The sequence below is a fragment of the Monodelphis domestica genome, chromosome 1 (assembly GCF_027887165.1).
Source record: "Monodelphis domestica isolate mMonDom1 chromosome 1, mMonDom1.pri, whole genome shotgun sequence".
NCBI lineage: Eukaryota > Metazoa > Chordata > Mammalia > Didelphimorphia > Didelphidae > Monodelphis > Monodelphis domestica.
The window spans coordinates 128,812,994-128,825,784 of record NC_077227.1 but is presented as its reverse complement, the minus strand read 5'-3'; the positions used below and the strand labels follow the sequence as shown (position 1 = coordinate 128,825,784).

Sequence of the window (12,791 nt, the reverse complement as noted above, 5' to 3'; positions counted from 1 at the left end):
GCCCAGGATCTGATTTCCATGGAAAAAATAAATGCACTACAGAATTTTCTCCCCACCATTTTCCAGACAGGTTAGGAATAATGACTCCTTGAGGTCAGAGACTATCTTATTTTTGTCTCTGTGTTCCCAGTGCCTAGCACAGTGCTAATAACACAATGAATGACTTATGAATACTTGTGAAATTGAATTAGGAGAGAAGAGGAAGGATCCTTCAAAAGAAGGAAAGGGAAAACATGGGGAGGAATAGAGCCTTTTGAAAGGAAACCATCAAATTCAGCCTTTACCATATTTCATGCTGTCTTTCCATCAATAGACTGTGAGGGGGGCTTAAAAGGGGATGGAAGCTGTGTGACCCTGGGCAAGTCATTTGACCCCTATTGTCTAGCCCTTACAACTCTTATGCCTTGGAACAAATACACAGTATTGATTCCAAGATGGAAGGCAAAGGTTTTAATTAAAAAAAATAGAAGTAAAAAAAATAAAAGGGGATGGAGATGATCCTCTTCTATATTTTTGAGGGGGAAATAATTTGGAGACAGAGCTAAGTTTCTAGTAATAGTTTCTTCAATAAGTAAGCTGATGACAGGGGACAACCTTCTGGGGCAAAATTTGTTGGAACATCCACACACAGATCCCCTCATATCTTATAACCTACATAGGGGGCAACTGTGTGTGTTTTTTTTTTAAATGCTTGCTACCCCTGGTAAAGGACCTGGGGAATATTCACGATTGCCCTCACTCTGCATAGCCCTGACTCTCAGCTCTTTAAATGCAAGAAAGCTGCCAAGTCAACTTCCATTCAGGCTTCTTTAACCCCTACTACACACCCAGCCCTGGATGGAGTCCCAGGCATTCTTTAATCTCTGCTAATCATTTCACCGGTTGGCCTTACACAGTTGGCAATGGTTGCCCAGTTCATCTCCCCTATAAGATGATTGGATTTCACATGTCCACGAGCATGTTGAGTAACTTCCTTTGGTAGGTAGTGTGGAGGAGAACATGATGCCAGAGAGAAGAAGGCAGAAGAGCATCCGGGGCTATGTCCACCCCAAAGCCCCTTGGCAGTCCTCAGCCTGTTTGTAAGTTGCCCAGAAACCCTTGGTCTCAGGAAGGGAAATCCACACTCACTGTTGTAGCTGCTGGTGCTGCTAGCCTCTGCCGCTGCCACGTTGTGCTGAATTGCCCCTTCCGGCTTGGCCCTTCCTGACAGTGAATGGGAGAAGAGAACGGGGTGGAGGAAAAAGAGAAGAGAAGGGAAATGGGGAAAGGAAGGAAGCATGGGAGGATGAAAGAAGGGAGAAGAAGGGAGAGGGTGGGTCTTTAACTGAACAGTATTCCTTACCCTAGCCTCAACCTCCTCATAGCTCTCCAATGCTACTAGTAAGCATACCGTGCTCAATAGCTTCTAATGAGCTGGTACTCACCACAGAGCTCAGTTTCTCAGCTCAGGTTATCATTCAGAGATTTCCCCCCTCACCCTCCATGGCTGGGCAGACATGAAATTGCACCACTTCCAGGCAACGCTCTTTCTTTATCAAGCAATTCAATAGCCAACTGATAATACAGGAGTCAATGCCCCCATTGATTTAGTATCTTCTGGATCCAGTTGGCCACTTTCAAAAAACACAGCCTTCCTCCTGACCAGGGGGTGCCTCTCAGCCAGGCCAGCCAGTTCCACTAAAGGGAAGCTGGTTTCATTGAGATCCCTTGGGTAGAAGAATTTTACAGTTACACCGAGGCAACATTTGTCCTCAGAGTCCCCTGTATTTTACCCTTTAAATTCATCAGTGTGAAAAAGTTTTTGTTTTCATTTTTGTTTTTTTTATCCTGGCCAGTTTACCCTTTCAGGAATGGTTCTGTGCTAACTTTAAGGAGTCTCTTTAGCCACTGAGGAGACAAAAAGACCCTGTTCATTTCCTTTGAAAATAGAGGGAAAATGGCTGTGTTAAATTCCACTGTATTGATGGAAAAAGCAAGGGGACAGACATTTCTTTTGAAAATGAACTACTGAGCCAAACTTTTTTCTAACAGAATGGCCTATAACACTGTTTTGTGATAAGTTTAATAGGTAACTTTTATTAAATACATATATAGGCTCTAGATATCATACAGAAGATAAAACTGCAGCCTTCACAGTCTACTTGCAGAGACAGAAGACTCACATGGGAAATAACAGAAGTACATTTTTATGATACAATGGATTAACCAATGCAAATTAATATAGCATTAGTAGAGAACTGATGGGATGCTGAGCAGAGAAGTGAACAAAAATAGATGGGGTTAGTCAAAGACACTATCTGGCCAAAGGGAGTTGTGAATTTTGCATTGGGTTAGGGAAGATGGAGAGAAGGAAGATGACAGGAAGGGAAAACACAGCTGAAAGGCACTAATATGGGAACATGGGAATTATGTATAAGGAAAAATGAAGTCATGAAGTGGGGACGGCAAGCAGATTTGTTTGGCTGAAAAGGGTGTCCATATAACAGTTAGGAGAAAGGAAGCTGGTAAATTGGTAGAAAGTCTTGAAGACTGGGTCTAGGTGTTCAATGACAGGCAAACATAAGTCACTGAAAGCACCAAAACAGATAATGCATATGAAGGAAACTTGCATGAGGATACAATTGAATGATGAGAGGTTGGAACTAGAGAATAGGAAAGTAAAAAAGAATAGCTTGGAAACCATTATAGAAAACCAGGTGTTAGATGATTAAAGCATGGACTAAACCAGTGGCTGTAAAAATATAAAGGGGGTAGCAAAACTGAGTTTGGAGAATTGGCCATGGATTGTACGTGGGTGGTAAAAATTGAAAGGATCCAAATGACTCCAACCAAGGTCATGAGCCCTGGAGTGAAAGAGAATAGAAGTCTTTGATAGGAATGGTTAAGTTGAGGAGGGATGCCTATGTCAAGGGAAGGAAGATGAGTTGATTGATTTTCAGCATGTAAAGTTGCAGGTGCTTGTGGAGTAACCTAATGGAAATTCCTATTGGCAGCAAAAAAGAGGAGGCTGGAGGTATAGATTTTGGAGTCAATTCCCCAAAGACATATGTAGAAACAGAAGAATAGAGCCCTTAACTATGAGTGGGAGAAAAAAGAAGAGCTAGCAAAAGAAACAAAACAAACAATTTTTTTAAAGATAGTGAAATGTTTCAGAGATCAAAGTAGAGAATTTTAAAGAAGGATTTTTTTAAAGGGCATTTATCTAGATGGCCTCAAGAGTTCCATGACTCCTAAATCATCCAACCAAAAGTTCAAGAAGAATTACAAGTGAGTAAAGACTATCTGATTTGGCCGTGTGTGGATTATTGAAACTTTAGAGAAAGCAATTTCAATGTGGTAAGCAAAAGCAAAACCAGATTATTAAAGGGCATTACAGAGGACATTGCTGGCAAGGGATTTGAGGTAGTAGATATTATGGACTATTTCTTTCTGAGCGTTAGCCATGAAAAGTATTATAGAAATGGTAGTTAAAAGAGGTATAAAATCAGAGAATGATTTTTAAAGGTAGAAAAGAGAGGGAGAAATTTACACAGGGGGGTTAGAGACAAGTTAAATTAGCTCATGAGAGCCAATTGTTAAATTTTCAGTGTGAACATTTACACCTTAGAAGGCAACAAGTGCTACAAAACAGGGACTATTTTGTGGTTTTGTTAATTATCTAGTCGTTAGAAAATGATGGAGAAAATGTTTACAATACAAATTAAACTTAAATTATGCCATGAGTGTATTTTCCCCCAGGGAGATGGTTGTTAAATATTTACCAATACACTCCTGTTTTTAAGGAGAGTAGTGAAAAAAAAAAAAGAATATCAGAGAGGGAACAATATGGTCACAAAATAGCAGGAGATGGGTACCAGTGAAAAAGTAGAAAAGGGAAATCTGTTCTTCTTAGAGACATCAGGAAAAGGTGACAGAATGGATGAAGAAATGTGAATTTATTGAAATGGAATGGGGAATAGCTTTGTAATCTTGCCTGATGTTTCATATCTCTTGTTAAATATGTGCCTATCACAGTGATTTGCATGTTATAGAAATAACTTAGATATGCACAATTTTCACAGCACTTTTGTACACATTACAGAATGATAAATTTCTGCACTACCTTACAAATGAATAGAAAGTGACTTAAAAGTCACCAGGCTCAACTTGATGATTTTATCAATGAGTTCATTGTTACCTAGAGATATTTAATGATTGCCCAAGATCATTAAGCTAGTTACACAGAGAGGGTCAGGAACAGCTCCAGGCCTCTTAACTTTCATAATCCAATACTTATTTTGTAATAGTATGTTGGAGCCCAGTTGTCCTGGCTCACAAAAGCCTACTGTTAAATTTTCAGTATTAACATTTACACCATGGAAATCAGCAAATGCCATAAAATAGGTCTTGATTTATTGCTTTGTTATCTCAACTTAAGAAAGTGATGGTAAATGTTAACAGTGCAGATTTAATTTAAAGGTGTGCCATTCATCCTTCATTTTTGTGGAGAAGCTAGTTATTAAACTTATCAACATATGGTTCTACATTTTATAGAAAAAAGAAAGGGAAGCTCAGAAAGATTAAGTGATTTATTCAAGAATACACAACTACTAATGACTAACATTCAGATATTCTTAAGGTCATTTAGGCCAATGCTCTTTTGCCACAATTAACCAATGCAAATTAATAAGTAGCAGTAAAGTATGGGGAGGATGATGAACAGAGAAATGATTATCAAGTTTTTTGAGTAGTTTTAAGAGATCTGCATAGGAAAACATTTGGGAGAAAAAAGAGAAGACTGAGAGGTAGAGATGAGAAGGTAGAGTCATAAGAGGGAATGTGAGCTAAGGAATAAATAGCAGAGAAGCAGCAACATTGTTTTGAAGAAATGATGGCAAAGTTTCTGTCTAGATTATGGTAAACCAAGTTGATAATGCTCTAGAACTTCCTCTAATAAACAACACTGCAGAATGGATGTACAATAAGAAGTAAGCAGGCACTGAAAGCACTGATCTAGGGCTGGGAGATGGTGAACTGGAAACAACAGAAGGAAAAGAGAGGAAAGAGAATTCAGAGTAGCAAAAAGAATGTCCAGGTTACCAGAAGGTTCGGGATGACAAAAATAAAGGTCAATGGTTTGCTGACAGTACATGATGTCAATAGTCTTATGGTCACAGTGAGGAAGAGAATATGTCCTTGGGAGTGAAGAAGCAATGGAAGTGGCTGAAAAGGAGATTGTAGTCTGAGAGGGCAAGAAATGCATTAGTGTCCTTGAAAAAAAGATCAGTGATAATGTGGTTAGCAGCATAACCATGTTGGTAAATGATAGATATAGAGTGGAGTTGCAGGTCAATAGAATATGAGGGGAAAATGAAGCATGAATCGAACTATAGACATGCTTTTAAAGGATGATGGGCTCTGTGTCATGTTGGTGCAACAAATTAGCTAGGTAACGAAGTCAGTTCATTAACCACAGGGGAAGGAGAATATTTACATCTACATGTCTCAAACCAACAAGGTAGTGAGCCACATGGGACTATATGAAATTCCATGTATTTCCTAGGGGTCCAGGAAATGAAAAGTTCTCACTACTGGACCATGAACTATAGAAATGTAGAGGGGAGGAATAGATCTGTGTTTCCTTCTTATAGAAGAAAATTGTCTACTTCGATATGAGATGTCACCAGACCAGGTGAATTACAAATGTGCACACTCATGCTTTCCTAGCCAAACAGAGGCAAAACCTAGGAAGAAATCAATTTTCAGGTGACTGAAATAACAAGACTAGAAACTGAAGATAAAGCATAGCTAGTGGCAAAAATCCATGTAAATCATATGTGTAAGCAATGAGAGTTTATTGGAAAGGAGAAGCAAAGGTGATAGCATGACCTATTCATTGAACTTTCTCCTGTTTGACTTGTCGTTAAATTCTAGAAAAGGATCAGGAAAACACATATAAATATGCTGAAAGGGAGATTTAGTCACAGGTTTATGATTTTTTCATTGTAATAAAATACTTCACAGCAAAAAGTGAAGCGGTTCAGTTAAAGAAGTAGCCACAAGCAAGGAAGTGAGACACTTTCCCCCAACTCTCCTGTCTGGGTGGCTTTTGGAATAGGTATATTTCCTTTCTGGGATATTTCTCCTCCAGGTCTTATTCTCTGAAATGACCTTTTGATCTTTTGAAACTCTCCCAATGTGGATACATTCCATTACATCTATTCCTTGGTCATTTGTGGTCTTGGTAACTGGTTTGATGATTTGCTGGGTAGCTCAACTAAGAGATACTCAACTCAAACAAAGACTCTAAGAAAGAAGAGAATGGGTAGTATAAAGTAGATCCAGTTTTCTCTTCATTCATTATCTACCAGATCTAGCCCACTAACTAATGAATGTATATGCCTATAAACAGAAAATCTCAATGAAGAAAGAAAACTATTATCTAAACCACATACACTATAAGTCTAGAATAAAAAGCTATCACAGCTATGCTGCATCTGAACCTGATTCCCCAATGATGTCTCATTTGCACAATATATACCTATAGAGTGGAATCATGGAGTCATAAATTAAGAGCTGTAAGTGACCTCTGAAGTCATCAGTTCACACAGCTGAAGATACTGAGGCCCAGAGAGATTAGACCTGTCCAAGGTAGCAAGGGATAGAACCATGACACTGACTCCAAATCTAGCACCAACTTCATTGCTTTCTTCTCCTGAGGAAATGGAGCACCATCAAGCTAATCTAGGCTGAAATTTTGCCAAAAGAAACTCAAGAACAAGTTCAATGAATATAGAAAAGAATAAGTAAATTCTTGGTGCCAAGGTAGAGAGAGGAAAAGAGGAATAATTTTTTGGCTGCGGACAAGACCAAATAACACCACTATGGATTCAATTAGAGTGAATATCAGAACACAAACAAAGGTAATAATAGTCTCATCCTGGCTAGTTGAAAGCTATGAGGGGCCACCTGAGAATGCTAGAGCCAATTTGGAAGGTTGTTAAGGAGAGACATGAATTAGCAGAAGAAGAATAGAACTCTTACCCAAACCTGACATTAATGAAGTTAGCCAAGGCCATCATGGTAATAGCTCAGTAGAAGAGAGGAAATGATTCCCCTCGAAGCTTCCATGAGCAATATGGCACTGGAAAATTTATCTTCAAAACAACAAATCAAATTCATTCAAATCAAGAAATGCTTGGTGTAAACAAAGTTCACCCTTTCAATATAGATCAAAGGATAGAGTGACAAGTGCTGGGGTAATCCAATTTTCATCTCCATCCTTAGTTTTTATTTTCAAGACCCTAAAAGTAACCTTGACTCCCCCCCCCATTTTAAATCCATACCTTCTGTCTTAGAATCAATACTATGTATTAATTCCAAGGCAGAAGAGTGATAAGGACTAGGCAATGGGGGTTAAATGACTTGCCCAGGGTCACACAGGTAGGAATTGTCTGAGACCAGATTTGAACCTAGGACATCCTATCTCTTTCTCTAGGCCTGGCTCTCAATCCACTGAGCCACCCACCTGCCCCTGAATTTCCCTTTTAAGAAAGAACAGTTAACATGAAGCAAATAAAACTAGAGTCACCAGATGTTAGAGACATTTGTTTTAACTGTTGTTGTAATTGCCTATTTTAAAGTTCATACTCTAAAATTATCTAAAGTAAAGCCTAGTATAGAAATTGTCTCCACCAATGAAAATCAACAATTCATCCATAACTTAGGGACTTGCTCATGATCATAAATAAGACTAGTGTGAAAGAGACAAAACTTGAATCCAGGTCTTTTTGACATCAAGGCCCCTCTCTATCCACCATGTCATATTGTCTCCCCATAATAGAGGCCGTGGTAGATACAAAATGAAAAGGATCCAGCCCTTAGCAAACCATATTTAGACTGATTGGATTTTTCCTCTTTATTCACTTTCTACTTGGCCTGTACCCCAGCAACCCTTTCAAGGCCCATTATCCAATGCAGAAAAATAACTTTGAACAATAGTCAGCAGATGTCTTAGCAAAATAAAATCACTTTCTTTTTCCTAAGATATGACAAACAAAACATGTCAGAATGATTGTATTTCCCAAGTTGAACAACCATCACTAAGAATCACAGACATAAAAGGGACCTTGGTGGCCATGTAAGCCAATCCATTTCTGGAGAAGAATACCTCCTACATATGCAGCAAACCATTAGCCAGCATTCGCTTTAAGACATCCAATGGAAAGGATGCCCCATTACCACCTGAGGTAGTCCATTCTACTTTTGGAGAGCCCTAATCTGGAGTGTGCTAATATATGTTTAACAATCAGCTTTAAGGGGAAAATGTATTCATGACATTTAATTTACATTATTAACATTTGTTCTGTTACTTTCTTAAGTATCGTCAATCAGCTAAACAAAAAATCAGGTTGTGATTTATAGGGCTTGCTGATTTTTAAGTTATAATTACTCCCATTGAAATTTTTTTTAAACCCTTACCTTCTGTCTTGGAATCAATACTGTGTATTGGCTCCAAGGCAGAACAGTGGTAAGGGCTAGGCAATGGGGGTCAAGTGCTCCTCTCCTAATGGTAACCTTTTTGCAACATCTACTCATTTCTCTTATTCTGTACCCTCTATCCTTTTTTTTTTTAGCATCACAGCCTCATGGAAGTTGTCTAAGCCTTTAACCAAACATAAAATCCTTTATATATAATTTATTCACTAGTTATTTTGTGTTGTACTTCATGGGAATCCCATTATTTTTTCTTTCTCAGGTTCAACTTGTCAGGTTCAACTAGCCTGGTTGGGCTAAATGCTCTTTCTTTCTACAACCTGCTCTCTTCTTTCCTTGTGGTTGAGTGTAGAATCTAATACTTTTGCTTGTTTCTTCTTTCCGCCCCCATTATCCCAACCCCAATCCTTTGTATATAACTGATTTCAGAAAGGAAATTTAAAAAATTAAGACTAATATTTTTCATCTTTGCCTATAGCCCTACCCCATCTTTTCCTCATTCTCCTCATATTAAGTTGCAGGCTGAGTTCAAAGACTTTGACTTTAAAAACAGATCAGAAGAGAGACACAATTCTCAAAACAAAAATAAGTCAAGGGATAATTATGTTCCCTCTACATGCAAATATCTTAATTACTGCTGGTAAGGAAGATATTTGTATGGAAATTTATGTATCTTTATATGTCATATTTTTAATTTGTCTTTTAGAATAAAAAGGCCTCTCACACAGAAAATAAAACTCAAATTATTAAACACATATTTCTACCAACCTAAGAGAATCACCACACTAAGCTTAAGATAGAAAATAATTCCCTTCCCTGACTCCCAACCCACCATCTTTATCAACACCTCCTTTCTTCTACAGCCCTCTCTTCTCTTTCCCTGTGATTGGGTTTAGAACCTAATAGCACCACTTGTGTGACCTCCCTATTCCAACTACTTCTACTTCAGAATCCCTCTGATTCCAGTATAAATCTATCATCATCTGCTGTGTTCAAACAACTTTCTCCATGGGGATGATGTTGAAAGAATACAATACCATACTCATCCACGGACCTCTCCCACTAGTTTATTTGATCACCATATTTCCAAATCACAGAAATCTATGGACAGCTAAATGGGAGAAAAGATAAGATTCTCAGTAGAATGCAAGTTCCTTGAGGGTTGGGGCTATTTAATTTTTTTACTCATGGCACCTATCATAGTGCCTGACACATAGTAAGCATTTCATAAAAGTTTTGCCAGATGACTAATTAATTGACAGATAGGAAATTGCTCCAAAAAAGAGAACTAGCATCTCAAAAGGAAAAGTATCTGTTTGTTCCAATAATGACTTTATCAATAAAATCCTTACCAGATAAGCAGAAGGAAGGAGAAAAGGAGAAGGATGCAGTTTATGAAATAGAGAAAGTGCTCATATTTGTTTCATTAATATTCCTTCAAACATTTTCCTGTTTTCATTCAATTCAACAAATATTTATTATACACCTACTATGTGCAAAGTGTTTTTGATGCAAAGTAAAAAATGAAACAATCTCTCTCCTTAAAGAAGTAATGATTCCTTATATTATAAAAACTCCATTTCTATTAAGGAAACAAGTCTAAGTTAGACATGATTGTGAACTCACAATGAATAAAAAAATGTGTTATATCTTGAATGTAACAATTGAAGAAACCTGTGGAATGCCTATCCCTAGAGATGTCTGGGAATAAAACAAGCAAACCATCTGTCTGGGATAATTTGAGTACAGTCCTGCACGAGGTCAGTGGGGGTGAATTGGATGACATTTTAAGATTCTTCCCAACTTCATGCTTCTTTAAAATTGAATGGTTTGACATTTCCTTGACAGTTTCTGCCACTCCTGGGATATAGTAGCTTGATATTCAACCAGAAAAACCCATGCTGACCCTAAACCTTACTGTTATTCCTATTCAAGGTCATAGCCAAACAGGAAAAAGTTTCTAAAACTCAGGCATGGACCATAATTTGTCCTTTAGAGCTCCCACTGATTTCCTGTATAGTCCACCACAATCTCTGAAAAAGGAGAACATGAAGTGGGAACTTCTAAAGGAAGTCACCAGCCTCTGTGAGGAGTATAGGAAGGACAGGAGAAAGAGAAGGGAGCAGGAGCCCTGAAAAGGTAATAAAGAATGCATTCTAATCTTGCATTTATACATACTGTTTTAAGACACAGGTCTGGCCACGACATTTCATTGCTCAAAAATATAAAACCAGTTACAATTCTCTCATGACCTCTAGGGTTAAAGAAAAAATCCTAAAGCTAGCATTTAAGTTCCTCTATAATGCGGCTCTCATTTACCCATCTAGTCTTATTTCAAACAATTCTCTACTTGTGCCCTCTACCTTCCAGGCAAAATGGTCTATAAGCTATATCCTCCAACTCATCACAGATTCTTCTACTTCCCTTCAGATTGCCCCCATCCCTGATCTCATGCTGGAAACACAATCCCTTCCCATCTCTGCCTCTCAAAAGACATGTCTCCTTTAAAGTCAGAAATAAAGCATTATCTCCTCTGCAAACCCTGTTCTTACCCACCTATTCCCAAATTGCCAAGGTTTACTTCCTCCAAAAATGTCTTTGCATTCTATCTATCTGTGTATGGGTAGTATCTGGCCAATTAAATGAAAGTTTACTAGAGGTAGAGACTTTTTGTCAGTTTTATTTTCGTATTACTAGTGCCTAACACAATACTTGGGACTGCTATACAAAGTATAAAATGTTTATTGCATTGAATTGAGTTCTGTAATTGAGTTCTGACTGGAAAAGGCAAAACTATAAGAGGTCTCACAACTTCAACATATTCTTTACCAAAAAAGAAATGCTAATTATGTGAGGCAGAGATTTTTCCCATCCTCTACTTCTCAACATCTTTATTTACTATCTCCAGATACATCAATAATATGGACAGCACAGGCTGGCTCCACACCTAGAGTGTTCTTCCTCCACTTTCTGAAATAATTAGCTCCTTTGTAAGCCCAGTTTAAGTATGATCTTTCATAAGAGGCTTTCTGATTCCCCAAGTTGTGAATATTCTCTCTCTTAAAATTATATTTGCCTTTTAAATCATTTGTATTTACTTATCTGAAAGAAAGAATTACTTGTTTTTTAATTGATTTAGATCTCCCAGTGCTTAGGGAAGTACATGGCACCCCTTTTTTAGGGAAGATGGGGGAAGAGATCTTGGTGATTTTGATGGTGTAGAGAATTTCCAATGAAGAAATTCCCTGCAGTTCAGCCACTATTCTATAACTTAAGAATCAGTCTTAGAGAGTTGCTTAGAAGCACTGTGAGGTGGGGTTGTTCAGTGCCCTAGTCTGTATATTTCAGAAGTGAGCAAGAATTGGGCCCAGATACTCTTGACTCAGAATCTAGAACTCTGGAAGGTGCTTCATAGAGGTTCATTGGATTAAATTGAACTGAATTATTGTCTACACTTCATGGACCAGCTGCTGACTTGGGTATTAGCTTTAAATCCCAGCCTTTGCAGTAAACTTATTCAGAATTTGATTCTCCTCTTCTCAAAGCCCCACAACCAATTTCCCCAGAAAAATTAGGCATCCCTTAGTATTACAGAGAATTCTTGAGTGGCAATTATATCTGTACAGAGGTATCTAGAACCCAACCACCAAGAAGCTCAATAAGATAAGACCAGAAAATGAGAAAGAAAACAGAGGGCAAACAAAGCCTGACTAAAGTATGTTGTGAAATATGAAGCATGTTAGCAAACCAGCACATTACTATATTTGTCACTGTAATTCTGAATTGCTGCCCTAAGTTTTAACAAGAAACTCAACAGAACAAGGACAATAAAATCCATAAAATTCTAACCAAGTAGAGCTGGAGGAAATCTTAAGAGTCTGTTTAAGCCAATCCCTTCATTTTATAGATGACTATAAATGGCTTTTCTGTGGCCACATTGCTGGTTATTAGCAAGCAGGACTAAAGCCTGTCTACTTTTCTGGTGTGGTTATTTTTGTTGTTTGTTTTTATAAGCAGGTTAAGGTCAAGTCTCCTGGGGATCATTCTATTCCTTACCCTAGTCAATATACTATTCTATCCTTAAAAAAAAGTCTTCAAAGTTAAAAACATCATCTCAATCATAAATCCCATGTTTTGTTTTGGTTTGCTTTTTACTTCACAATCTAGTACATCTCCAATCATTAGCTCAGACCCTAGCAAGGAGTAATTATTGACACATTGCTCACATTGGTTCCCTGGAGGGATGTTCCTTGATCTAAGACAATGATTCTCCACCATCCTACCTTATATTCTGTGACTACAGCCCACATCCATGA

General features: G+C 38.0%; 1 protein-coding gene across 4 annotated transcripts in view; it reads right to left on the bottom strand.

Annotated features, from left to right (window-relative positions):
- Positions 1–12,791, bottom strand: part of NTRK3 (neurotrophic receptor tyrosine kinase 3) — a 459,350-nt gene that overhangs the window by 48,390 nt on the left and 398,169 nt on the right. For 2 of the 4 annotated variants that reach the window (XM_007479383.3, XM_056806736.1), the window contains one exon: positions 1,129–1,203. The exons of the other annotated variants lie outside the window; for them this stretch is intronic. In XM_007479383.3, coding sequence (XP_007479445.1) covers positions 1,129–1,203 — 75 coding nt within the window. The remainder of the gene's footprint in view (positions 1–1,128; positions 1,204–12,791) is intronic. 4 annotated transcript variants of the gene reach the window in all.